The 23899-nt window shown below is 57.9% G+C and overlaps 1 protein-coding gene across 2 annotated transcripts; it reads right to left on the minus strand.

The window, feature by feature from the left end:
• Window positions 1-6762: 6762 nt before the first annotated feature.
• RAN (RAN, member RAS oncogene family) lies at window positions 6763-9502 on the minus strand. Of its 2 annotated transcripts, XM_070066278.2 has the most exons (7): window positions 9472-9502; window positions 9099-9145; window positions 8892-8976; window positions 8696-8821; window positions 7594-7781; window positions 7264-7434; window positions 6763-7163 (listed from the first exon to the last, which is right to left on the minus strand). In XM_070066278.2, the coding sequence occupies exons 2-7, from the start codon at window positions 9132-9134 to the stop codon at window positions 7119-7121; spliced, it is 651 nt and encodes a 216-aa protein (XP_069922379.1). In that variant the 5' UTR covers window positions 9135-9145; window positions 9472-9502; the 3' UTR covers window positions 6763-7118. The 2 variants fall into 2 exon arrangements, with proteins under 2 accessions (XP_069922379.1, XP_089178989.1); XM_089322863.1 differs by lacking the exon at window positions 9099-9145.
• Between the last annotated feature and the right edge of the window lie 14397 nt (window positions 9503-23899).

The following is a 23899-nucleotide window of genomic DNA, read 5'->3' on the forward strand; positions in this document are numbered from 1 at the left end:
GATTGGCCCAGCTCCAGCTGTTGTGCCCATTTGGGGCCTGAACCAGTGGGTGGAAAACTTCTCTGTCCCTCCCTCCATAACTTTGCCTCTCAAATAATCTTAAAAAAAAAGAGGCTGCTGCCGGCTGCTGTACTTGGCCAGACACAGGCCGAGCGGCTACTCCTGGGTGCTTACATTAAGCATCAATGGATTACAACTGATTGATTATAATCATTCCAATCAAGATCCAGAAGAAATCATTTGACAAGGATCTATGAAAAGACCGTAACTGTATAAACTCCACTGCTTTGCAAGGAAAAATGCTCACAGCACAGACACGGAAGTGTTCATAGCAATTATATAAAAAAGATGAATTGGCGCTAACGAGTATTTGAAAACCCCACAATTATTTTATTTTATTTTATTTCATTTATTTATTTGAGAGGTAGAGTTACATTTGCGGGGGGGGGGGAGTCTTCCATGTTCTAGTTCACTCCCCAAATGGCCGCAATGACTGGAACTGGGCAGATCCATAGCCAGGAGCTTCTTCTGGGTCTCCCGTGCGGGTGTGGAGACCCAAGGACTTGGGCCATCCTCTACCGCTTTCCCAGGCCACAGCAGAGAGCTGGATCGGAAGAGGAGCAGCCAGGACTAGAACCGGCGCCCACATGGGATACTGGCACTGCAGGCGGAGGATTAACCTACTGCGCCACAGCACCAGCCCTCCCACAATCACTTTTAACACACTGGCTGACACTTAAATGCCTGTCCACCCTGTGTCCACACCTCCAGCCCCAATCTGCTAGGGGTGGCAACAGGCCACACGCTCCCCTCAGCACCTCCACATCAGGAAGTGTCCAAGGACTGAGGCCTGAGACCAAGGGTCTAAGGACTCTGCCCTTAGCTGACCCAACCCCAGACGCTGGGCCGAGACACAGCACACGTGGTTCTGCAGGCGGGGCAGCCACTGAGTACAGAGCCGTGGCCGAAGGCCCGGCGTGTTCAGAGGGGACTGCATTCTGAACCAGTAACTCTACTGTGAGAAAGCTCACACACTCCATCCTGGTAGGGACTCCATCAGAACTGGGGACAAGACCCCTGTGTCTCCTACGTACCCGCCCTCTTCCATCCGTCACGAAGGAACTCGGTACCGGAACAGCCCAACGCTGTCTCAGAAAGGGACGGCGCAGCTGAGCTCCAACCCAGTAACTGGAGGCGGTTAATAAAGGACAAGGTTGAAGGCCTGGGCCTGCGACAGTGAGCGTTCAATTGCCTTTCCCTTTTCTTTGGTTAATCCAATCTACCCTCCCCCACCCAGATTTGGCCCTACAAATCCAGCCCCACATCAGCCATCACTAATTTCTGAGCTCCAAACCGAGGAAAGCAAGCGCTTAATGGGGGCGGGGGCGGGGGGGGGGGCGCCGTCGGCACAGTGGGGAAGCTGCGCTTGGGACGCCCACCCCCCACACCGGAGTGCCTGCCTTGGGGATCGGCTCCACTTCCAATCCAGTTCGGGCTCATGTGCCCCCTGGAAGGCAGCAGGGTGGCTCAAGTACTTGGGTCGCTGCCGCCCACGAGGGCCTGGTTTCAGCCTGGCCCGGCTCTGGTGTGGGCACTTGGGAGTGAACCTGCAGACGGACGCTCTCTGCCTTCCAAATACATAAAATCTTTTTTTTTTTTTTTTTTGACAGGCAGAGTGGACAGTGAGAGAGAGAGACAGAGAGAAAGGTCTTCCTTTGCCGTTGGTTCACCCTCCAATGGCCGCCGCGGCCGGCGCGCTGCGGCCGGCTCACCGCGCTGATCTGAAGCCAGGAGCCAGGAGCCAGGTGCTTTTCCTGGTCTCCCATGGGGTGCAGGGCCCAAGCACCTGGGCCATCCTCCACTGCACTCCCTGGCCACAGCAGAGAGCTGGCCTGGAAGAGGGGCAACCGGGACAGAATCCGGCGCCCCGACCGGGACTAGAACCTGGTGTGCCGGCGCCGCAAGGCGGAGGATTAGCCTAGTGAGCCGCGGCGCCGGCCTAAAAACTTTCTTAAGAGGTCAGAGGACCCACCTTGCTTTCCAACCACTGAACACGTAAGCACTGACAGAGCAAACGGCGCCAAGTGAGTCATCGACAGCACATTGAACCCGGCACGTGTCAGTGTCTGCACCGGGGACCACGTCCACGCGGGGAACAAAGTCGACAACACAGCAAAAAGAAACACAAACACACAAGACTTGTAAGAAACAACCCTGCCGGCGCTGTGGCTCACTAGGGTAATCCTCTGCCTTGCGGCGCCAGCACACCGGGTTCTAGTCCCGGTTGCTCCTCTTCCAGTCCAGCTCTCTGCTGTGGCCCAGGAGTGCGATGGAGGATGGCCCAAGTGCTTGGGCCCTGCACCCCATGGGAGACCAGGAGGAAGCACCTGGCTCCTGCCTTCGGATCAGCGCGGTGCGCCAGCTGCAGCGGCCATTGGAGGGTGAATCAACGGAAAAGGAAGACCTTTCTCTCTGTCTCTCTCACTGTCCACTCTGCCTGTCCAAAAAAAAAAAAAAAAAAAAAAAAAGAAAGAAAAGAAATAGCCCTGGTTGGTTTTCCATCTGTTAGGATTCCATGAAGTCAAAGAACATGGAAGGTCTTGAGTATTGGGAAACAAACTTCCCTTTAAGAGTTAAGCCCACTTTGAGAGTGGCCCACAGAGCAGAACATAGACTGCAGCCCCACCTGTCTGGAATCAAATTTTACCAGACTGGCTTCTGAACCATCCACCACACCGCAGGTGTACTGCACAGTTAGAAGCCTGTGATAAAACACTGGGAACAAGGGCCGGCACAGTGGCATAGTGGGCCCAGCCTCTGCCTGCGGCGCCGGCATGCCATATGGGCGCCGGTTCATGTCCCCGCTGCTCCTCTCCCCGTCCAGCTCTCTGCTATGGCCTGGGAAAACTGAGGATGGCCCAAGTGCTTGGGACCCTGCACGTATGTGGGAGACCCGGACAAAGCTCCTGGCTCCCGGCTTTGGATCAGCTCAGCTCTGGCCATTGTGGCCATCTGGGGAAGGGACCAGCAGATGGAAGACCTCTCTTACCTCTGACTCTCAAATAAATAAATCTTAAAACACACAGAAACAGTGTATTCTGGCAATCCCATCTTTTGAGGAACCTCATGAAAGGATGTGATGGGGCCTGCGCTGTGGCTCAGCTGTTTAAGCTGCCGCCTGCAGTGCTGGCATCCCATGTAGACGCCAGTTCAAGTCCCAGCTGCTCTACTTGCCTTTTTTTTTAAGATTTATTTTATTTATTTGAAAGAGTTAGAGAGAGAGGTAGAGACAGGTCTTGGAACCGGCGCCCATATGGGATGCTGGAGCTTCAGGCCAAGGCTTTAACCCACTGAGCCACAGCGCCGGCCTCGGCTGCTCTACTTCCAATCCAGCTCTCTGCTGTGGCCTGGGAAGGCAGTAGAAGGTGGCCCAACTCCTTGGGCCTCTGCACCCGCGTGGGAGACCTGGAGGGGTCTCTTGGCTCCTGGCTTTGGATCAACACAGCTCCGGCCATTGTGGCCAAGTGGGGAGTGAACCAGTGGATGGAAGACCTCTCTCTCTCTCTCTGCCTCTCCTTCTAACTCTTTCAAAATAAATAGATCTTTAAAAAGGAAGGAAGGAAGGAGGTGTGACAACACGGTGGGGGCTGAGCATGTGGTACTCACTCATATCCCTAAACTCCTAACATACAAACTGCGTGAGGAAAGTCTTCAGACACATCAGGGAAAGAGAACACAAAGGTCACTCACCCCAGAGCGGCCACCAGGCTGGCCTCCGCGCCTTCCTGACAACTCACTTCACTTCCGAGTGGTTCTGTCGCCGTGAGCAGGTGGATGCTCACCTCCCGTCAGCAACTCCAAGCAGGCAGCAGACCGGCTCTAACCTGCTGCAGAATTGGCACCTTTGGCCAGCGCCGTGGCTCACCAGGCTAATCCTCCGCCTGCAGCACTGGCACCCCAGGTTCTAGTCCCGGTTGCTCCTCTTCCAGTCCAGCTCTCTGCTGTGGCCCGGGAGTGCAGTGGAGGATGGCCCAGGTGCTTGGGCCCTGCACCCGCATGGGAGACCGGGAGGAAGCACCTGGCTCCTGGCTTTGGATCGGCGCAGCACTGGCTGTAGTGGCCATTAGGGGAGTGAACCAACGGAAGGAAGACCTGTCTATAACTATCTCTTTCTCACTAACTCTGCCTGAAAAAAGAACTGGCACCTTCACCCACCGTGTCTGAGAAGGAACGGGTGTGGACAGAGACGGGTCCCAGAGGCTGCCACAGCCCTGGCACACTCCTCCCTCTACAAGGCTGCGCCGTTACTGCTCCCTGGGAACCCACACCCACTGCCAACATCTCCACCACACTACCCGACCTGCGCCTGGGCACACAGCCGCCCAAGTCGGCCATCCTCCTCTCTACCCGTGCTCTGTCCCAAAGCCCTCTCCGCTCACCTCTTCCTCCCCAGGCCTCTCCCACACACCAGGGTGCTGGGGTGCCACCAAAGCCCTGTCCACCCCTCCATCCTGGCACTCACACCAGGCGGCAAAGGCCAGATCCCACAAAGCCGCCCACCTCACAGGACAGCCCACAGGCAATGGTCAGTACTTTGCTTCTTCAAGGCCAGCCCTGGCGCCTCACCCGGACCCAGCACCTGCCACATCTACAGCATCCACACTCGGCCCCCGCCAACAGCATTAGCAAAGCAACAGCCCTCCCGCCCCGGTGACAGCCCCAAGTCCTCTTCCCGTCTTCAGGGTTCCGCCGGCACATCAACACTACAGGTATAGCAGCAACTTCCCCTCCTGCTCATCAGACTATCCAGGGAAACCACCCCTACCCCCTCTGCAAACCTACCCAGCAGCCCTCTACGGTAGGGACGTCTGGTGCACTGAGGGTCAAAGTGTGTACACCTCCAAGGAGCCACAGCACCTAGCTAGCAGGATGCACGGTACTAAGGCGGCAACCGGCACAGCGGCACACACAGGCACGCGCTCAGGCTGCGACTCGTCTGCAGGACCCGGGCGGGCTCGGTGCTCTCCAGGCCTCCTGGTTAGGAATTCACTTTTCCAGGAACTCCAAGCCTCAACCAAAGGCTGCTCATCTCCCCTCGTCCAGGCACTGCGTTTATCAGTAACGTCCTAACGCTGCTGACGCTGTGACCCAAGCAGCCCCAGGTGATGCTCAACCTCAACACCACCTCCTGCATTCCTGGAGTCTCCACAAAGAATCCAGAAATTCTACTCCACCCGCTCCAGGAGTGCACCACCAGTCCAGAACCCCAAGTGCTCTCGGGAAGCGGAGTCTCGCTCCTCCCTGGCCATCTCTTCACTACCAAGACCCACTGTGCCCACTTTCACTGGCTCTGGCCCAAACCCTATCATTCCTAAACCACATGCTATCTGCACAAAGCACATCGACTAAGCCTTCTCTCACAACTTTAATAAACTATTACTAGCTCACAGAACTGTTCAGTAGGACAGTCGTCTTCCCCACTGGACGCAATTTCAAGAAAACACTTCCCCATCCATATACTCTGGACTGGATTGTACCCCATCCTCTCACCCCAAAATGACCTCTGCAATTGTTTCCTATAGCAAATACTAGAGATGATTCAGAAAATCCAGGCAAAGTAGAAGCAATATATTTTGCAGTAATTATTTCTTCCAACGATTTGTAAATCCTTTCCCACCTGTTAAACAAAGCTTCCAAATTTTAGCTGTTACATAATAGGATCCAGAATTATCAATACGGTACTTGCATTCTACATAGGGTTACAAACATCACATATACCTTCTATTAAATTCAAAATTTCTGAATGATCATCCCAATTATGGGAAAAAAACTTCACGTCTCACACAGGCTGATGAACTCTGGTTCTGAATATAACATAGCATATACAGCGATTCAGATCTTTAAATGAAATCTACTGATGCGTTTATACAGAAACTACGTTGTATGTATCACTTTCCCCCGTTCCACGTCCCATGTAAGCGACCCTCTCTACCCGTTAGGCTGAGAAGGTAATTGTCTAAGGGCACCTACGGAAAGCTTGGGGAGCCTGGACCAGGGAGGGTGGAGCTCGGTGCTTGAGTGAGGCCGCCTCAACTCATGGATGAGGACACCTGACGCGGCCTAAAGGCTCAGTCCAACAGAAGCCGATTCTGGAACCTGCTCCCCACTGCCACCGCTCCAGTGTTGCTGTTCTCTTCACCGTCTTGCCTAGACACCCTCCACCCCGTCAGCCAGCACTGAGCGTCCTCACCCATCCCAGACCTCTTTAAAGCTTGGGAACCTTGAGCAGCATCGGGACATCCCTACAACTACCACTTCACATGTACACACCTGACATGTAAACAAAAACCAAGTACAAATTTATTTTCATTTTTTAATAGAGAACCCCTCAAGCTGCCATTATGAACTGCACCGTCCAAATTTGAAGGTGTACATTAAAACATGGTTTCCTTTATCGTAAAAGCAACCATAACCCTCAAAATAGCTACTTGTATGTGCAAATCACCATCACTTGTTCGGACAGGTCTTCCCCAGGACACCACCTGGCCAAGATGGACTGGACTAACACTTCTACCTCAACCCATCGCCTGTCATGCCTAGCTGGTGACATGATTCAACATACAAAGTAGACATAAGGAGAAATTATAATTTCCAATTAACCGGTAGTTAACAGCTAGCCTGATTTAAATATAACTAACATCATATCGTTTTCCAATTCCAGTGATTTTAAAAGGCTTATAAACAAGGGATGAGTTCGTTTGCTTAGATATTTGAAATACAACTTTATTCTGATTCTAAACGAAAAGGAATGGGAATGACAGTAACAAACAAGATTCCACCACTGAATATTGTGATGTGACTGTTAGCAGTCTTGTATTTGAAACTTGAGAGAAAACAACTGCGTTCCAAAACAGCTAAATATGCAGAGGTCCAAAAAATGAAGGTATTTTTAACTGCCACATTCACTCCGAAGCCCATTCATCTCCTTCAGCACCCACAGATGAAGCACATGTTCTGCTTAGCTAGTAATAAGAGTGGCACACACGCTGCACCGCTGACATCACAGGACAGTTGCCTATAAAACTAGACTTCTGACGCCGGGCTCCAGCTTCACGCACTCACAGGTCATCGTCCTCGTCGGGGAGAGCAGTCGTCTGAGCAACCTGGGGAAGGAGGCACGAGGTTCACAAACCGGCGGCTGAGCCCCACCAGGGACACGGGCAGCCCGCCGCCAAGCGCAGCCAGAGGCCAGGGGTTCGGTACCTCTAAGTCGTGCTCATACTGCGCCGCCAAGGCCGGGTCCATGACCACCTCTGGTGGGGCAAGAGCGGGCATGGCGACGAACTCCAAGTTGGGGTCTCCAATGAGCTTTCTAGCAAGCCAGAGGAAGGGCTTTTCAAAGTTGTAGTTACTTTTGGCCGAAATATCATAGTACTGTTGGAACAGACAAGAAAATCAACTTGTAGAAGTCCACCACTAAAACAGCCATCGAGCAGAACAGACCAGGCTGCAGCCACTCTTCCCACCCACCCACAAGTCCCAGAGCCGGCCCAGGACCAACGCACATCCGCCAGGGCCCAATTCGGCAAGTACCTGCAGGTTCTTCTTTCGGTGGAAGACAATGGACTTCGCCTTCACTTTCCTGTCCTTAATATCCACTTTGTTGCCACACAGCACGATGGGGATGTTTTCACACACGCGCACCAGGTCTCTGTGCCAGTTGGGCACGTTCTTGTAGGTCACTCTGGATGTCACATCAAACATGATGATGGCACACTGGGCTGAAAAACAAAGTCAGGGCACTTAGCAGACCCGGAGTTCAGCACATCCAGGAAGAAAGCTCAGAATCAGGCCTGCTTCTGGGCGCCTGGATCATCTCCACTCAACTCCACGGTCTCTCCCAATCCTAAGAGTCATGGTACTGTGACTGTCACACTGACTGACTTCTTTTCCAGAGAGCCTGAAAGACAGCTCCCCCGCTCCAATCCCTCAGCTCCCATGCTCCCTCAGTCCAAACAATCCGAAATGAATGAATGAGCACTCCAGGAAACCCGACTCCTCAAGGCTGCAGACACACTCCTTAGGAGGCCCTCCGATGACTGCGCACAGCGGGGACACCGGGCGCACAGTAGGAACAGCCCAGTGAGCCCTTGAACCGGCACCGACCAACGGCACTGGCCGGGACAGTCAGCGGGGCAGACCACCCACAAAACGGTACCACTCGCGGGCTAAAGAAGGCGGGGGTGGGGGAGAAGCGTGTTACCCCCACCCCTTCAGGGAAAGCACACACGTGCTAGGGCTCCCCAGGACCCTTCACCTGCACAGTCAGACTCCTTTCTACTCCATCTGACCAAACAGGCACTACCTCCCTTGGCCATTTCTAAGTCCCAGGAAAACTTGGGCAGGCCACCAGGCGGCATCTCCCATCCATCCATCCATCCATCCATCCGGGGAACTCGGCCCTCCGGCCCGGCGGAGTCGCCCGGTCAGGTCCCCTCGGCTACAGCACCACGCGCCGGGAAGCCCCGGTCCCGCGAGCGCGGCCGTCGCCTGCCATTGTGTCGGGCCCCGCGCCTCGGTCCTGCGAACACCGTGCCCGGCATGACACAGCAAGTAGCCCCGCGCGCCGGGCAGCGCGCCCGGCGGCTCCCCGCCCCCCGCCCGCAGGGCCCCCGCCCCGGGGCCCCGCGCCCACCTTGGATGTAGTAGCCGTCCCGCAGGCCGCCGAACTTCTCCTGGCCGGCCGTGTCCCAGACGTTGAACTTGATGGGGCCCCGGTTGGTGTGGAACACGAGCGGGTGCACCTCGACGCCCAGCGTGGCTGCAACGGCAAGGCCGTGAGCGCGCGGACGCGCGGCCGCCCCGCCGCCCGCCGCCCGGCGCCCACCTACCTACATACTTCTTCTCGAACTCGCCGGTCAGGTGGCGCTTCACGAAGGTCGTCTTCCCGGTGCCGCCGTCGCCGACCAGCACCAGCTGCGGGAGGCCAGAGTTGGGACGCGCCCCGCACAAAGGCCCGCGAGCGCGGCCCCGCGGCGCCCGAGCACGAGGCGCCCGCCCGCCCGCGGCCCCGCCGCCCGCCCGCCGCCCGCACCTACTTTGAACTGCACTTGGGGCTCTCCCTGCGCGGCCATCGCGGCGTTTTCTGCAAAGAGGACAGCGAGCTGCGGCCCACGTGCGCCCACAAAGCCGGCCCGCCCGCCCGGGGCGCCATGGCGGCGGGCGGGCCGGGCGGCCGGGGGCGCGGGGCGCGGACGCGGGCCCCGGGAGGGCCGCGGGCAGCGGCTGAGTGCGGTGCGGCCCGGCCCCGGCCCCGGCCCGGCCCGGCCCCGGCCCCGGCCGCGCCAGCCGCCTCCTCCCGGCCCGCGCCCGCCGCCCCCCGCGGCCCGGCCGCAGCCGCCCCGCCGCGGCCCGCGCCCCGGCCCCGCCGCCACGCCCGGCGCGGCCCGCCCGGCGGCCTCCCGCCGCTACCTTCCAGAAGCGTCTCCGCGCCCGTCCGACTGAGGCTGGAAAGATGGCGGAAGCGCAATTCAAATGCCGGAGACGCAGCCGACGCCGGCGCGCGGGCGGGGCGGGGCCGCGCGGGGCGGGGCCTGCGCGGGGCGGGGCCAACGGCGCGGCGCCCACCACGTGGCTCGCGCGCGCGCGCACGCACGCCCCTCGGCCGGCCTAGGGTGGCCTGCCCTGCACGTACGACTGGGGCGGTGTCCGCGGCGGCTCACGTGGGAGGCCGCGCCGGGAGCGCGCACGCACGCCGGTCCGCGGGACCTCGTGCGCCGGCTCCGAGAGCGGGCTCCCGGCGCGCGTGCGCAGACGGCGGGGCGACCCGCCCTGCTCCCGCCGCGGTCGCGCCGGCCGGAGGCCTCTGGCTGGCAGGGCCTGGGCGGGAAGCGCCAGGCCCCACTTCCTCCTGGGCGCAGGGTGGGGCTCGCCGGCGCACACGCGGGGACTCTGGGGCTGGGCAAGTCCCTCGGCGGACCCGCGCTCGCCTGGGCGCCCCGAGTTTGGGCAGGCGCCCGCGTGTCCGCAGAATGAATGGGGGAAGGAAGGGGCGAAGGTGTCGGAAGCCGAGGCCGCCTCGGGGCCTTGGCGGGGGCGCGGAGCCCCCCGCAGAGCCGGCCGCCCCCGCTCCCGGGGGTCCTGCGGCTGTCCCCGGGGGTCCTGGGGGTCGGCAGCAGCGTGGCCGCCTCCTGCGGGCGGGATGGGGAAACCGTGTGTTTGCGGACGCCGCAGCTCCGCTAACCCCAGACACACAGGGAGGTGTCCAGGTTCTGAGGGGGTCGCGCGGTGCTGGGGCGCCCGCATGCCCCGCCTGGCTGGAGGCTGGGACCCCTGCACCCACGTGCCTCGCCGGTGGGGCTCCTGGCGCCTGCACGGCCCCTCCCCCGCCCAGGAAGCTGGTGCACGGTGACTCCAGGCTGGACCCCTGCACCCACGTGCCCCGCCGGTGGGGCTCCTGCACCCACGTCGCCTCCCGCGCCCGGGAAGCTGGTGCACGGTGACTCCAGGCTGGACCCCTGCACCCACGCGCCCCGCCGGTGGGGCTCCTGGCGCCTGCACGGCCCCTCCCGCCCCCGGGAAGCTGGTGCAGGGTGGCTGGAGGCTGCGGCCCCTGCACCCACGTGCCCCGCCGGGTGGGTCCTTGGGGAGGAGGGGACGGCTCTTTCTCTGTGTGTCCCCTCTCTCCATTACTGAAATAAATCTAAAGAGAAAGTGGGCTCTGGCCGCGCCCGCAGAGGCGCCTCTGGAGGGAGTGGGGCAAGCCAGGCGGGGTTTTGGCCTCGTGTGCCCAGCCGCAAGCACTGCCTGTGACGTCTGGCTGCTAGAGGCCCAGTCGGAACAGTTGGGTTTCTCCGAAAGGGGCCACCGTGGGGCTGGGACCCAGCGACCCAGGGCTGGCCACGTGCTCCTGGGCACACGTGCAGGGAACCCAGGTGCCAATGGGTGCGGGGCGCAGTTCTGCAGGCAGCGACCTGGGGTGACCCGGGGCGCCTGCTGGCAGCGCAGAGGAGTGAAGGTCCAGGTGCACCTCTCGCTCCCTGGAACGGGACCCAGCCTTTCTCAGAGCGAAGTTCACGGGCTCCTCGGGAAAGCGGGCAGGGGGTGCCGAGCGCCGACGGACGCTGGAGGAAGATGTGGTGATGGTTTATGGAGCCTTGGCTCTGCAGACTTTCACATACGGGGTCGTGAATTGTGTCACTGGGCTTCAAGGGTGCACTCTGAGGGCACTGGCTGAAGGGAAGGCAGAGAGGAGCTGGGCAGGGGTGACGGCTCTCGGCTTCCCTGCCGCCGGTTGTTTTGTAAAAAAAAGCAGAAGCAGCCACGACGACATACATTTTTAAAGATTTATTTGAAAGAGTTACATAAAGAGAGAAGGAAAAGGGGTGGGGTGGGGGTGTCTTCCATCCACTGGTTCACTCCCCAATTGGCCACAACAATGGCCAGAGCTGTGCTGATCTGAAGCCAGGAGCCAGGAGCTTCTTCGGGTCTCCCATGCGGGTGCAGGGGCCCAAGGACTTGGGTCACCCCCTACTGCTTTCCCAGGCCACAGCAGAGAGCTGGATCAGAACTGGAGCAGCCAGGACCTGAACTGGCGCCCCTATGGGATGCCGGCACTGCAGGCGGTGGCTTTACCTGCTAAGCCACAGTGCTGGCCCTGCGTGGTGATGTACTATTGTGTGACGCTAGGAGCTGAAGGTACCAGTGGCGTTTCCCTCCGTGCAAAGTCGCCCTGAGCACTGCTGCTTCGGCCCCAGCCTTAGCTGAGCCTCGTTGTGGCCCAAACTCACACCCGAAGGAGCCCAGGGCAGAAGCACTCGGGCTGGCGCAGCCGCTGGGCTCCAGGCTGTGCCGTTCACAGACCTTGGCTCAGCCTGCGGTATAAGCGTGCAGCTAGGGCCGGCACTGGGCACAGCAGGAAAGCCACTGCCTGTGACACCGGCATCCCATATCCGCGTGTCTGGGTTCAAGTCTGGACTCTGCTCCCAATTCCAACTTCCCGCTGATGTGTGTCCTGGGGGGTAGCAGGTGACGGCTCAGGTAGTTGAGTCCCTGTCACCCATGTGGGACACCTGGATTGGGTTCCGAGCTCCCAGCTGCAGCCTGGCCCCAGCCACTGCCGGCAATCGAAGGGTGAACCAGTGGGTGGGAATCTCCCCTGTCCCGCTCCTTTCTCTCTATAGATAGGCATATGTACACATGCATGCATATATACAGGTACATACATGTGTGTTCACATACATGCATATCTACATGTGTCACATATATGTACACCTGCATGCATATCTACAGGTGCATACGTATATGTACAAATGTGTACATAACTACAGGCATATGCATATATACATGCATGTGTATCTACAGGTATACATATATGTACACATGCATGCGTATCTACAGGTACACGCATATATGTGCACATGCATGTGTATCTATAGGTATACACATATATGTACACACGCATACACATCTACAGGTATACATATATGTGCACATGCATGTGTATCTACAGGTATACATATATGTACAACATGCATATCTGCAGGTATACACATATATGTGCACATGCATATCTATAGGTATACACATACATGTACACACACATACACATCTACAGGTACACACATATATGTGCACATGCATGCGTATCTACAGGTTTACATATGTGCACATGCATGCGTATCTACAGGTTTACATATATGTGCACATGCATGCGTATCTGCAGGTATATGACTTTTAAAATCATGGTGGTTTTCCTCTGAAACGTTTGAGAGGGAGGAGCAGGCAGGATGCCCCTCAGTGCACTTTGCACAGGCAGTGACGTTCTGTGACACCCCACGCACTCCGCCACGTCAGGAATTCACGTGGTAGCGTGCTCTCGCCTCCCTGAGACCGCCGACCTGGCCCGGTGCAGTCCAGGAGGACAGCGAGCTGCAGGCCCCCGGCCTCGTCATGGCTGGAACAGCCCCTCCGTCCGTCTGCTACGCTCTCGCAGGGAGTTTTGTAGCCGTGTTTTGTGGAATGTCTGCCCTTTGGAGTTGTCTCCTGTTTCCTCATGATCAGAGTCAGGTTCCGTCATTTGGATAGGGATACCATAAAAATGCTGCTGCGTCCCGGGCAATCCTCCTCCCAGCCTGAAGCCCACCTCACCTGCGTCCTGGGCACATCCCCCTCCCGGCCTGAAGCCCACCTCACCCGGGTCCCGGGCACATCCTCCTCCCGGCCTGAAGCCCACCTCACCTGCGTCCCGGGCAATCCTCCTCCCGGCCTGAAGCCCACCTCACCTGGGTGTGACCCACGGCCCGGGAGGTGCTTGTGTGGTCCTGCTCTGCTTGCTTCTCCCACCCCCTCTCTGGAACCCTGCAGGAGCCACACAGTGTGGCTTTGTTTTTAAAGATGTGTCTATTTTGTTGGATGGCAGAGTTACAGAGAGAGATCTACCCGCTGGTTCACACCACACAGCTGCAAAGTGGGGCTGGGCCGGGTTGAAGCTGTGAGCCTGGAGCTCTGTCCCTGTCTCCTCTGCAAGTGCAGGGGCCCAAGCACTCGGACCATTCCACTGCTTTGCCAGAGCACAGCAGGGAGCTGGGTCAGAAGTGGAGCAGCCGGGACTCAACCCAGTGCTCATACAGGATGCCCGCATGGCAGGCGGCAGTGCTCATACAGGATGCCCGCATGGCAGGCGGCAGCTTTACCCAGTGCACCACAGCACGGCCCCCACACAGCACTGTTGAAGCGTAACCCAGCCAACTTTGTTCCTGCCTCAGGGCCTTTGCACTTGCCGCTCCCTCTGTGTAAAACACGCTTCCCCTCACTTTGCCTGCCCGGCTCCCTCTCACTCTTCCGGTCGCAGCTCTTGGGCAAGGCTCTCCGTGACCACCTCCCTGACCACCTAGCCTTTCCCCATTCAGCACCCGCCATGTTCCCTCCACCCATTGAACTGGAACGTCCTGCTTAAATGTTTACCTTTCCCTCATCAGCGCGGGTGACGTGCCTGGCACTGCCCCTGCACATGTCGGGCTGATTGCTGGCCTTTGAAGACCCCGTGGCAGCGATGCGTCCGTGGACCCGTGATGCCCACCGCATTCAGAAGGGCATTCCTTGTGTCGGGTGGGACGTGGCCACTCACTTCTCAGGAATGGGACGAGTCAGGAGTGACTGGGTCCCACTCTGTGGGGGGCGCTGGTCACCACACCGAGGACAGCCACGGCGCTGTGGCCAGGGGCACGTGACGAGAGCCAAGGTCCCCTGCAGGAACCAGACACAGGTGGCAGCTCTGCGAGGTCCCCCGGCCGCCGTCCAGTCTGCTGCTGGACCCTGTGACACGGCCGCTGAGCTCCAGCCGGCGGAAGCTGTGTGAGATAAAAAGTTTCGAGCCATTAGCTTGGAGATGACGTGTGGCTGTTTCACGTCAGGATCCAGATACAGTCACGCAGGGATGGAGCGAGGTGGGGGCCCTCCTGGCTGTGGCTCCCGCCCTTCACGGCCCTCGGTCTCTCTCCAGCACCTCTTCGAGCACCGTTCACCTCCATCTGGTCCGTGCGCCATGCGTGCACACCTGGGGTGGCGCCGCGTACTGAGCAGGTACGGGCTGTTTTCCCGTCGCCGCTCCCTCAACAATGCTGCTACTTGCATAGCACGCGAGTGCTTTTTTTTTTTTTTTTTTTTTTGACAGGCAGAGTGGACAGTGAGAGAGAGAGAGACAGAGAGAAAGGTCTTCCTTTGCCGTTGGTTCACCCTCCAACGGCCGCCACGGCCGGCGCACCGCGCTGATCCAATGGCAGGAGCCAGGAGCCAGGTACTTATCCTTGTCTCCCATGGGGTGCAGGGCCCAAGGACTTGGGCCATCCTCCACTGCACTCCTGGGCCACAGCAGAGAGCTGGCCTGGAAGAGGGGCAACCGGGACAGAATCCGGTGCCCCGACCGGGACTAGAACCTGGTGTGCTGGCGCCGCAAGGCGGAGGATTAGCCTAGTGAGCCGCGGCGCCGGCCTGTGAGTGCTCTTATGAATGAGAAGCGAGCCAGGACGGATCGAAATACACAGGGCGTGTGCGTGGGCTACAGATGCTGCTTATGGGCCTGGAGCACCTGTGGGTCTGGGGATCTCCAGGGGTGTCCCCAGGTCACAGGGGACAACTGTACGAGGGTGCTGATGGTCAGAGGAAGCAGGTGGTCATGCGGGGAGGTGAGCCAGAGGTCGTGCCTAAGAGCAGAGACAAAGATCAGAGGGCAGAGGGCGGCAGGTGCAGAGGCAGGGGTGGCACCTGCTGGGGCAGGAGCTGAGCAGCTGAGCTGAGAGGCCAAGGAGAACTCAGCAAGGCGGAGGGGCTGGAACCCCCTGCCGACATCCTGGCCCCCAAGGTGGCGCTGATGAGGTGGGGCAGTGGGTGGTCAGGTTGGTGGAGGCTGTGAATGGGAGCAGGCGCTTATACAAGGGGCCCCAGAGAGTCCCGGCCTGACCCCAGGTGAGCACACAGCAGGAAGCAGCCCCCCACCCCCACCCCCAGACACCGAATCCGACTGGGCCTGGGAATGCTGCGAGGTAGACCTCTGTGGTGTATAAGGTCCCCTTACGGCATCTCGTGACAACAGCCTCGACAGATGACGGCAGCCCCGGGTGAGGACAGCAGGTTGCTGGGGGTCCTGGAAGGACAGACACTGTCGATGAGAGTGGCGTTCTGGGGCTGGCGCTGTGGCGTAGTGGGTTAAGCTGCTGCCTGTGGTGCTGGCATCCCAGGTGGGCGCTGGTTCGAGTCTTAGCTGCTGCTCTTCTGATCCAGCTCCCTGCTGTGGCCTGGGAAAGCAGTGGAAGACGGCCCAAGTGCTTGGGCCCCTGCAGCCACGTGGGAGACCCAGACGGAGCTCCTGACTTTGGATCTGCCCAGCTCTGGCCATTGCAGCCATTTGGGGAGCGAACCAGCGGATGGGAGACCTTTCTCTCTGCCTGTCCCTCTCTGTGTCTATGTCTCTGCCTCTCAAATAAATAAAAATCTTTAAAAACATAAAAAGTTGCACTCTGCATCCCGTGTCACTTTGAGGGGAGCCAGTCTGAGCAAAGACGATGGAAGCAGCTGCAGGAAAACAGAACAAGGTGCCGGCGCTGTGGTGCAGCGGGTAAAGCTGCCGCCGGCAGCCCTGGCATCCCATTGGGCGCCAGTTCAAGTCCCGGCTGCTCCACTTCCAACCCAGCTCTCTGCTGTGGCCTGGGAAAGCAGTGGAAGATGGCCCAAGTGCTTGGGCCCCTGCGCCCACGTGGGAGACCTGGAGGAGGCTCCTGGCTTCAGATCGGCGCAGCTCCGGCCGCTGTGCCCATCTGGGGAGCGAACCAGCAAATGTAAGACCTCTCGCTTCCTCTGCCTCTCTGTAACTTTGCCTTTTGAATAAATAAATAAATAAATCTTTTTTGAAAAATGAAAGGAGACAGAGCAGGGTTCTCAGGGTTGAGAGGGGCGGGGACGCCTCGTGCGTGTGCAGACAGAGGCGTGTGGGAAATCAGAGAAGTAGGTTGGCTGTTCCAGAATGTGCTTCCCTAGCATGTAGCTCGCTGCGTGCACATTTCAAGTTTCAGTTTATATTTATACTTTTTTTTCAGGTTTCCAAATTTGTAGTACATTCTAAGTGCTTGCTCTGAACAAATTGACTCTTAGACCAACATAACTGCTATTTCTAAGATAATCACAGGGTGCAGCTGCTCCCCAGGGCAACAACAAGATCCCACAACCCAGGGCCTGAAACCAACAGAGATTCATTCTCTCACAGCTCTGGGGGCAGACCTGTGAGCTCAAGGTGGCCGCAGGCCTGCTCTGCTCTCTCCCCAAGCTGCTGGGGACTGTCTGCCCTTCCTGCCTCTCCCTCAGCTCCTGGTGTCACCGGCCACCGTGTCCTTGGCTGCCAGACACAGGGCTCAGCCTCGCGGCCGTCCTGCCCTGCGGCCTCACACCCACTGCTGTCTCTGCTAGGGGACGGCAGTCACAGACTGGGGTCTGCTGCCAGGACCTCGTCCTGCTCTGACCACACCTGCACAGGCCCTCCTCACAGAGGCGGGGGTGGAGTCACAGCTTCAAGGTATCTTTGTGGGGGGCACCATTCAACCCATAACACAGGATTTATGCAAATGTACGTTACTTTGCAGTGTACTTTGGCTTCTTCTGTTGGTCCTGACTGCGTCTCAGGTCCCAGGACGCGCCCCTGCAATGAGGCTGGGCAGCAGGGCCCCTCGGGCTGCCTTGCGCCGCTGCCTGCCTTATATCCTGGTCCTTGTGGGGGTGCAACTAACTTACTCAGCCCTTCCATTACCAATAGGCAGTCAGGGTTTGGGGGTGTTGTTTTTTATCTCTTCATTTTCATTTTTTATTTGAAAGGTGGGGAGAGAGAGAAAGACAAGGAGATCTCCTATTCAGGGGTTCATTCCCCAGACGCCTGCATAAGCCGAGGCTGAGGCCAGAAGCCCGGGACCCCATCCGGGTCTCCCACGTGGGCAGCACTTGAGCCATCATCTGCTACCTCTTCAATAAATAAATAAATAAATGCAAATGATATTCGCCTGCCCCGTGCCCCTTCCCCCTTCACTGTTCTCTAGAGCACTCTTGTCTTTATTTCTTAAAAGCATTGTATTTATTCATTTGAAAGGCACAGTGACAGAGAGACGAGGAGCGATGCAGAGCGAGAGTGAGAGACGGAGAGGGTCTTCTATCTGCTGGTGTACTCCCCAATGGCCTGCAACAGCCAGGCCTGGGGAGACCAAAGCCAGGAGCGGGGAATTCCACCTGGGCCTCCCGCAGGAGTGACAGGGACCCAAGGACTTAGGCCACCACCTAGAGCCTCCCAGGATGCATTGGTGGGAGCCGAGGAGCTGGGACTGGAACTGGCTCTGGACAGGGGGTGCAGGCGCCCCGAGCAGTGGCCTACCCTGCTGCACACAACTCCTGCCCCTGGGGCACTCATCCTTCACTCGCGGGTTTGTCTCTTTTCTCTGGTTTGTTTTTCTCTCTGTCTCCCCCTCCTTGATAGAAGCTCGGAGAAGGTAGGGTTTGTATATGCCACAGAAGTCTACATTGCTAGAGCACGGAACAGTGTCTGGTACTTAATACGCATTTCTTTTAGTGAGTAAGATTATTTGAAGGCCCTTGAGGTGGGACTGACACTCAGGTGGGCCTGATGTTGTCATGGGTGCCTCTAAGAGAGAGGTGGGAGAGACGACGTGAGGACAGGAGCAGGGGTGGCGGCTGCTGGAAGGGGCAGGAGCCCGGTGCAGCCTCAGCCTCCAGAAAGGGAGAACGGGAGCACAGCCCGGCCCGCACCTCGACCCGGGCACGGAAGAGCCATTTTCAGACCTCCGACCTCCGAACATGAGACGATAGAGAGGTGTTGTTTTAGGTCTCTAGGTTTGCGACAATTGGCCACAGCAGCCACAGGAAGCTCATACAGGTGGGAATTCAGACGCACGTGGAGGGGAATAGAGAAGGGGAGAGGCAGACAGCTTTTATCAGCCGATCCACTGCCCAAATGCCAGCCACTGGACCAGGCCAAACCCAGGAGCGCAGAACTCCATCCAGGTCTCCCCTGTGAGTGGCAGGCACCCGTCAGCACTGCCTCCCAGGGAGTCAGGACTGGAGCGGGGGGAGGGGGGGACTTGAACTCAGGTACCCCAACGTGAGACAAAGGCGTCTTAGCTGCATCTTAACTGCTGGCCCAGCCCTGTGGTCAGTAACCTCCTGTGTCAACTCTCCTGGGCCACCAGTCGGGCATTATGGTGGGTGTCTTGGGGCGAGATCAATTTAGCATTTGAATCAGCAGCCCTGGTAAAGCGGATGCCCTGTGTGGGCCCATAGTGTGGACGGGCCTCATGCCCGTCAGGTGACAGCCTGGATGGAGTGAGAAGCCTGACCTCCCTCCTGCTGGCCGACTAACGGCCCTCGGGCTGGAGCACCCAGTTTTTCCTGGCCTCAGACAGGCCTGGACCAGCGGCTCTTCTGGGCGGCAGTCTGTTGGCGTTCAGACCTAAGTGCACCTGTGGCCATCCAGGTTCCCAGCCTGGGCGTCATTTGGGAGCTTACACCCGTCCCCACCCCCCAGGTCTCCAGCCTGCTGACTCGCCCTGCAGCTGTGGGATATATCTCCTAACATGCACAAATAATGCAGATCATGTTAGCATACGTGATGCACCTCTTCACACACACGTGTAAAATGACACACAACAGGTGCCTGACAGTCGGGTGTCTCCAGGGAGCCCCAGCGGATGCAGCTGCCCACCCGGGGTCCCGCGCACTCTGGCTGCGTAGACTTGTGCACTCTGCCTGGGCCCATACAAGCAGAGAACTTCTTCCAAGGGTGATGCTTGTCCTCCTGCTCGGCCCATGGCGAGCACGTAATACGTATTCGTGTTACTGGCACACAGCGCAAAGGGGAACTCAAATCCAGGGAGGTTAAGTGGCTATGGCCACACGGTTCCTGGGAGGAGTCGGGGCTCAGGGCCTGGGCACTGGACGGCTGCAGTGCCCCGAAGCCCTGGACACCTGAGACGGCCTTTGGTTCACGAGCTCCCATGGCCGGCCGTTGGCCCCAGTCGAGGTGGTCTATTCTTGGGCATGACCAGCTTTGCCAAACGTGTTGCTTCTCTTGCTCATTCTTTGCTAAATTTCTCAAATTTCCTGTGGAGAGTGGTAAAGAGTATTAAACGTTTTGTCTGTTGCTTTCTATAAGGCAACCTCAATCTTTATAACCAAAGCCTGGATCCTTGGCGTGTAAATGCCTTCTAAAAAATGCTTACTTATTTTCATCTACTTTAAAGGCAGAATGACAGAGAGAAACAGAGGAGAGAGAGAGAGGAGTGATCTTCCACCCACTGATTCACTTCACTCCCGAAATGCCCACAATCGCCAGGCTGGACCAGGCTGAAGCCAGGAGTTGTGAACTATCAGGGTCTCTCACGAGAGGGGCAGTAGCACAAGTGTGTGAGCCACCCTCTGCGGCCTCCCAGGGTGCGTCAGCAGGAAGCTGGATCAGAACCTGAGGCACCGGGACTTGAACTGGGTGCTCTGGTGCAGGGCGTGGGTGCCCTAAGTGGCAGCGCAGCCTGCTGCCCCAGTGGCTTTTCTGAGTAAACTCACCTCTTGTTTTCTATTTACTAATTCATTGATCAAAATTTCAGTTTTCTTATTTCAAAGACAGAGACAGAGAACTTCAAACTGCTTCCACGCCCCACAAACGCCCACCACAGCCAGGGCTGGGCCAGGCTGAGGCCAGCAGCAGGAATCCAGCGTGGGTCTCCACGTGCGCGGCAGAGATCCAAGCGCTTGAGCCATCCACACTATGGGCCCACTGGCGGGAAGCGGCGCTGGGCGTTCAGTGTGGGATGTGGCGCCCCAGGCAGCACCTGTGCTGCTGTGCCAGATGCAGGCCCCTTAAATGGTCCTAAGAATACCGGCTGTGGAAGCGGGCATTCGGTCTGGCAGTGAAGGTCTGGCTGGGACGCCCAGCCTCCATCCGAGTGTCTGGTTCCGTACTTAGTTGGAGCCCCCGACTCCAGCTACTGCGGTGACCGGTGACGGTTCCAGTAGTTGAATTAGGATACCCACGGGGGAGATCTGGCTCCTGGCTTTGGCTTCAGCCCAGCCCCTAGCCCCTGCTGCTGCAGGTAGAGCAAGCTTTCTCTCCCTGTCTCTACCTCCCAAACAAATGAACACAGAGTAAAAACTGTGCTAAGTCTCCTAGCTTTCCCCCTCCCCTCCACTCCCCTCCACTCCTTCCCCTCCCCCTCCCCTCCCTCTCCCCTCCACTCCTTCCCCTCCCTCTCCCTCCCCTCCCCTCCCCTCCCCTCCACTCCTTCCCCTCCACTGCTTCCCCTCCCTCTCCCCTCCACTCCTTCCCCTCCTCCTCCCCTCCCCTCCTTTCCCTCCCCCTCCCTTCCTCCCTCCCTCCCCCCTCTCCCTTCCTTCCTTCTGGCCTGCCTGCCAACTTGCCTCCTGAAATGTTAACTCAGGTGTCCAGCCAGCCTCGTACTTTGTACTTTGGGGAACAGACGCCACAGCTACCAGTACAAATCTAAGATTCATCCACACAACGTGCTACCAGAGCACTGGCTTGGGCTTGAAAATGATTATGAACCAAGGCTACAGCACACAACCATTTTTGATGGTTGAGTCAGGTAGGAACAAACGAAGCGAATGTTCTAGGGGCTGGCGCTGTGGCGTAAAGCCACTGCCTGCAGTGCTAGCATCCCATGTGGGCACCAGTTGGGGTCCTGGCTGCTCTCTGCTATGGCCTGGGAAAGCAGGAGAAGATGGCCCAAGTCCTTGGGCCCCTGCACCCACGTGGGAGACCTGGAAGAGGCTCCTGGCTTCATATCAGCTCAGCTCCAGCTGTTGTGGCCATCTGGGGAGTGAACCAGCAGATGGAAGACCTCTCTCTCTCTGCCTCTGCCTCTCTGTAACTCTGCCTTTCAAAGAAATAGATACATCTTACAAACAACTAAACAAACAAAATGCTCTAGAGAAAGTCTGGATATGCGAGGCCTGAGACAGGAAGCGTGCTCCTGCGGGCCCTCACTGAGTCCGTCCTGTGAGCCGTCGCACCTGCTCCTGCCGGCACACCAGCGGTGTTCCTGCTCCGGCTTCGTCCAGGCACATCTCGTCCTCGGCGGCGGAATGGCTCTCTTGCTTCGTGTTCCCCACAATCACGGCTGTGTGAATGGAGACGCAGGTTACAGACCAGTGATGTAGGACAATGGCGCAGTCTTATCTATGGCGTGATCTACACCCTGACACCATCCTAGGCTCTTGCCCCCTCCGCCATCGCTGGAAGCCAGGTGGCCACATGGCCCAACCACCGGTGTCAGCCCCACCCTCGTCCTAATGGGATTCGCTGCTTCTGCTTCCCTGCCCGCTCTGCTCTCCAGCAAAGTTTTAGAAGGGCCTGTTCCTGAACACGTGGAGCTCTCTCCTCTCTCTCGCTCTTCTCTCTCTCTCTCTCCTCTCCACTCTCTGCGCTCCTCTCTCCTCGCTCTCTCTTAGCCTCTCCTTCTCTCTTTTTCCTTCCTCGCCCCTTCCCTCTGGTCTGCTGGGCTCCCCCCAGTAAACCCTTTCTCTTACTCCAGTGTTTGGTGTGCTTTGTGACGATCTTCAAGTAAGTCGCCAGCCCCGCCCTCTTCACTCGTTTCACTCACTTGAGCAGTTCTTGACACGGGTAGGTGACGTACAGTCTCGTATCCTGTGGGCTGTGCATCCTGTTCTCCTAATTTTTGGAAAGTGCCTAATTTTTGGAAAGGACTATTGGCTTCTCGCTGCTGCTAACAACTACTACAAGAACTCAGTGGCTTTGGGGCAGGTGTTTTGCCTGCTGGTTAAAATGCTGATTGGGATGCCGGCATCCCACACAGAGTGCCGGCTTCACCACCAGCTGGCTCCGCTACCGATTCGTTTCCTGCTAGCAGGGGTGGGCCCACGGGCTGTGAATCATTGTGTCGGCTCTGCACAGACAACTGCAGGAGGGACTCAAAATTCAATAAAACCACCGCAGGCTAATTTCTAAGTTGACAATTGTGCAAGGTCTTTGAATGATGCTATAAATATCCAAATGGCCCTTGGCGGAAAACAGGCTCCCCTTCCCTGGAATGTGTCCTGGGGAGGCAGCAGGGCTCTGGGAATGGTTCCGGCACCCGCGGGGAGACCTGGACTGTGTTCCTGGGGCCTGCCTTTGCGTCTGGCCCAGTCCGGCAATTGCAGGTGTCTGGGAAGTGAAGCAGCAGATGGAAGCTCTGTCTGTCTGTTGTCTGCCTCTTAACAAATAAATAAAAATAAAGAGCGAATTATTAAAAACTAAGTATTTTCTAGAGGAATTTTGATTAATGTAATTTACATACTAATTGTGATTTTTACACAATGGATGAAAGGATCCCACTGTCTTCCTTTTAAGGTTCTTTACACACTGCTTTGCCCTCACTGGGCTGGGGGTGACCTTCAGGGCTTATTTCTGCCCCCCCCCCCCCCCATGCATTTGTGCTTCTCCAGGCATCAGCAGGCCCCAGGCAGGCCTCATCCGCTCCAAGCCATCACTTTCAATTCCAGGTCGGGGGAGGCTCTTCCGGTCTCAGGGTGGACATACGACCCAGGCCTGGCCTATCACAGCCACACAGCATGCTGACCAGGGATTGGCTCACTGGCAGACACATGACCTAAAGTGACCCAGTCAGAATGAGATTTGCACATCCTGTGGGAGCTACACAGGAAGACGCCTGTTTCTTTTTTTCTTTCTCTTTAAGATTTATTTATTTATTGAAAGGCAGCAAGAGGCCGGTGCCGCGGCTCACTAGGCTAATCCTCCGCCTTGCAGCGCCAGCACACCGGGTTCTAGTCCCGGTCAGGGCGCCGGATTCTGTCCTGGTTGCCCCTCTTCCAGGCCAGCTCTCTGCTGTGGCCCGGGAGTGCAGTGGAGGATGGCCCAAGTCCTTGGGCCCTGTGCACCCAGGAGAAGCACCTGGCTCCTGCCATCAGATCAGCGTGGTGCGCCGGCCATAGCGCGCCAGCCGCTGCGGCCATTGGAGGGTGAGCCAACGGCAAAGGAAGACCTTTCTCTGTCTCTCTCTCTCTCACTGTCAAAAAAAAAAAAAAAAAAAAAAAGAGAGAGAGAATCTTCCATCTGCTGGTTTACTCCCCAAGGGCTGCAATGGCCGGAGCCAGGAGCCAGGAGCTTCTTCTGGGTCTCCCACATGAGTGCAGGGGCCCAAGGACTCCAGTCATCTTCCACTGCTTTCCCAGGCCATTAGCAGGGAGCCGGATCAGAAGTGGAGCAGCCAGGACTCAAACTAGGGCCCACACGGGAGGCTGGTGCCACCCACAGCGCCAGCCCCGCCCTTAGCTTTTCTAGGGAACTAGAACCTGGCCCCGGGCTCCGCTCTGGGAG

This window comes from Oryctolagus cuniculus, chromosome 21 (genome assembly GCF_051225735.1).
Source record: "Oryctolagus cuniculus isolate XC-2025 breed Fujian yellow rabbit chromosome 21, ASM5122573v1, whole genome shotgun sequence".
In the NCBI taxonomy this organism is placed as follows: domain Eukaryota; kingdom Metazoa; phylum Chordata; class Mammalia; order Lagomorpha; family Leporidae; genus Oryctolagus; species Oryctolagus cuniculus.